Source organism: Cebus imitator, unplaced genomic scaffold, assembly GCF_001604975.1.
Source record: "Cebus imitator isolate Cc_AM_T3 unplaced genomic scaffold, Cebus_imitator-1.0 Scaffold227, whole genome shotgun sequence".
NCBI classification, from domain to species: Eukaryota; Metazoa; Chordata; class Mammalia; order Primates; family Cebidae; genus Cebus; species Cebus imitator.
Window position 1 is genome coordinate 1,328,108 of NW_016107542.1, and position 3,160 is coordinate 1,331,267.

The 3,160-nt window shown below is 44.5% G+C and overlaps 1 protein-coding gene across 1 annotated transcript; it reads right to left on the minus strand.

Annotated features, from left to right (window-relative positions):
- Positions 1-314: 314 nt before the first annotated feature.
- Positions 315-1,503, minus strand: LOC108281424 (G protein pathway suppressor 2-like). The gene has a single exon (XM_037727297.1). The coding sequence runs from the start codon at positions 1,220-1,222 to the stop codon at positions 812-814; it is 411 nt and encodes a 136-aa protein (XP_037583225.1). The 5' UTR covers positions 1,223-1,503; the 3' UTR covers positions 315-811.
- Positions 1,504-3,160: the final 1,657 nt, after the last annotated feature.

Consider the following 3,160-nt stretch of genomic DNA (forward strand, 5'->3'; position numbering starts at 1 on the left):
TTTGAAAGAACCTGTTTCCTCCCTGTTTCTAAGATTAGGCAATAAAATAATAGTTTTTTTTTTTTCTCTGCTTGGAGCCACCATCGCTCCCTAATGTATTACGACAGTGTACATAAAAGTGCTTCATAAAGAGTAAAGTGATGCACAAATGTTAATTGACAAGATTATAAGTAGCTGTTCTAAGTATCTCAAGTTGATTTCCAATTACAATTTCTGTTACTAGGTCAAATATAAAATAAAACTGCCCTCCTTGCTTCTGTGATGACTGAGCTATTCAGGCACGGTGCTTTTTTTTTTTATTCAGGCACGGTCAGGGGCAGTGGCAGGTAGATTTTATTGTTCCTGGGACATACAGGGGGGTACCAACACCCATGGTGGGGTGGGGGGCATAGTGCTGAAGATATAATCTGATGATCACTTGTGGTTGAATCATGGGTTCTAGCTGTGTTGGATGAAGCGGGCAGAGGGCCAGGTTGGCTGGTAGCTGCAAAGCCTGACTTTCCAGCTGGTTGCATATGCACAGGGAGCTGGGTGGAAGCAAGGAGCTCAGGGGCTGGATGCAGAGCCTGTGAATGGGGAGCAGAGAGGATGAGTCGGAGAAGCCAGTCTGATGGTTAGCATGTTCCATCTGCTTTTGCAAGGACAGGGCACTACCAGGCTGGAGGAAACCTGTCTGAGTAGGCTGAAAGTGGCTGTGCACAGCTTAGGGCTGTGGCTGAGACAGGTACTGCACAGCAGGGAACGCTGAAGGAGCACGGAGGAGCTGACTAGGACTATAAGCTGGCTGTGTGGGCCCATAGTGAAGTTGGGGCTAAGCAGTCCCATAGGCACCACCAGGGCTGCCTTGGAATTTTCTATGCTCTGGTGTCCCTGCAAAGGCAGCTGCTGAGCCCACGTAGTGCTGGGTCATATGCACTTGGGGTCCAAACATTTGTTTAGCTCTGTCAGCTGCCATGAGGGTGCCCGGGCGATTGTGTCCTCCAGGGCTCCCCTGCTTGCTGAGGATACGAGTTCCTGTGTGAACACTCAGGCTCTGCTGGTATGCAGCTGATGTTGGGGTGGTCAGGTCACTCTGTTCCTTTCGCCTCCATTTTTCTTCCTCATGTAAAACTTTCTTGAGCTGCAGAAAAAGCTGGTGCTTCTCTTCCTGTAGGGCCAAAAGCTTCTCCTGCAACTTCAGACTTTGTTCTTTGGTCTCCTCTAGTGACATTCTCTCTTCCATCTCTTTTCTCTTCCTTCCCTACTGTTCTTCCTTCATCTTCTGTTCCTTCATCTTGTCGACCTCTTCCTCCTGCCGCTTGCGCTCCCCCTCCAACATAATGTGCCTGTGCAGTGCCCTGGCCATGGCGTTGGAAAGCTTGGGGTGCTCCAGGAGTGCAGGCTTGGTGCTGCCGTGGGCGTTCGGGCCTGGGCACCCAGCTCTGTCCCCAATTGCCAGACCTCACACAGGACCCGCCTTCTCTGCGCTTTCTCGGGTGATCAAGAGCGCCCCCCGCCTGCGTCACATCCGGCGACTCAGGAGTCCTTCCGGAGTCCCACAGTGCTATTATAACAGCTGGGAATCATTTGAAAATGAGCCAGATGTAGGTGATGGGGTGATAGAGGCAGCAAACCACACTGCCATGTGTGTACCTATGCAACAACCATGTGTAATCTGCACGTGTACCCCAGAACCTAAAGTACAATTTTAAAAAAAGAATAAAAAAAATAATAATAAGTAGGCATCATTATCCAGTACTAGTTATTAAATAAAAAGCTTTCAAGTTTTCCCTAAAAAAAAAAGAAAAGAAAAGAAAAGAAAATGAGTAGCTTCTCTTCTCTTGGTGAGTCAGGTGGTCATTTAAAAAACCGGGCTCTATTGTTTTTAAATATTAGAATTGGTTCATATTTAAAAGTTACATGCCCCCTGCTTGGAGAGGGACTCAGGCAAGCAGTGGGAAGTGGGACATCAAACTAGGATAATGGGGACCTGGGTCCATGGTAAATGCTGATGGAAGTATTGCAAGAATGGCCAGCCAAGAGGGAGGCATTTTGCAATACAAGGCCAATTTTGACAGGGGACAGGTGGTGATTCTGGCAGCTGATTAACTTCAGAGAGAGCCAGCCAAGGACCTAAGCCAGCCAAGGGTGTGCTGGCAGGAGGGCAGGGCTTTCCCAGAAGTTCTGAAAGGGAGGGGATGATGGCAAGTGGATACATCAGTGATGATAAGGTTCCATGACATCCCTGGGGACTTTTGTCAGAATACTTAGGCACAAATGCCACATCTCCTATATTTATTCTCCCAGGTATCTTCTGCCCCTCATAGGTCAGCTGTATTCAACAGACACTCCAGACACATAAGAACTCAATTTAGACTCTACTTATCATGGTTACTACCTAAGAAACAACTGCTTTTCTAAAAAAAAAAAAAAAAAAAAAAAAAAAAAAAAAAAAAAAAAAAAAAAAAAAATGCACTCCAGAAAAAAAAAAAATAAAAAAAAAAAAAAAAAAAAAAAAAAAAAAAAAAATTATTATAAATTCAGAAGCTGTTAGTGATTTGCAGAAACCTAATTCTCTCCATGTTGGCAGATTTCTGGCTCTGCAGATTCAGCATAGCATGTGGGTAAAATGCCACTTGTGTCAAGAGGTGGAGGGTGGGAAGAATGCACATGTACATATGGAAGAATGACAAGAAAATAATAACATGAGTTTCTTTGGGGGAAGTGAACTGGAAGGTAGGAAACAGGGATCAGATGGAGACATCACTGTGCATCCATTTTATGTTTTGAATTTTGAACTGTTTGACTGTACTGTGTTTAACAATTGAATTCATTTGAATTTATTGTATTTAATAATTCAATTGTTAAATTTAAATAATCCCCAGCATCATGACCATCTATCACCTTGATGGCTGATGAGGTGACTTTCTCACCATCACACTCATCTTCATGGCCATCATTTTTGGGGATCCAGAATTATCACTGGCTGCCATCAAGTGCCTTAGACCCTTTCTGAGTTTGTGAAGAACAGATTTATTTATTTCTTCTTTATCCCTTTTTTCATATCTCTTCTGAACATGTGGTTTACTATTACTTTAGGTAGAGATTCTGGCAGGGAGAAATTTGCTCTTGGGGTGGTCTCTCTGGCAGGTGTACAATCCCAGTGTTGGGCACAGGATTC

Coding starts and splice junctions, on each gene's coding strand:
- LOC108281424 (XM_037727297.1), bottom strand. CDS start 1,222: ATGGAAGAGAGAATGTCACTAGAGGAGACCAAAGAACAAAGTCTGAAG.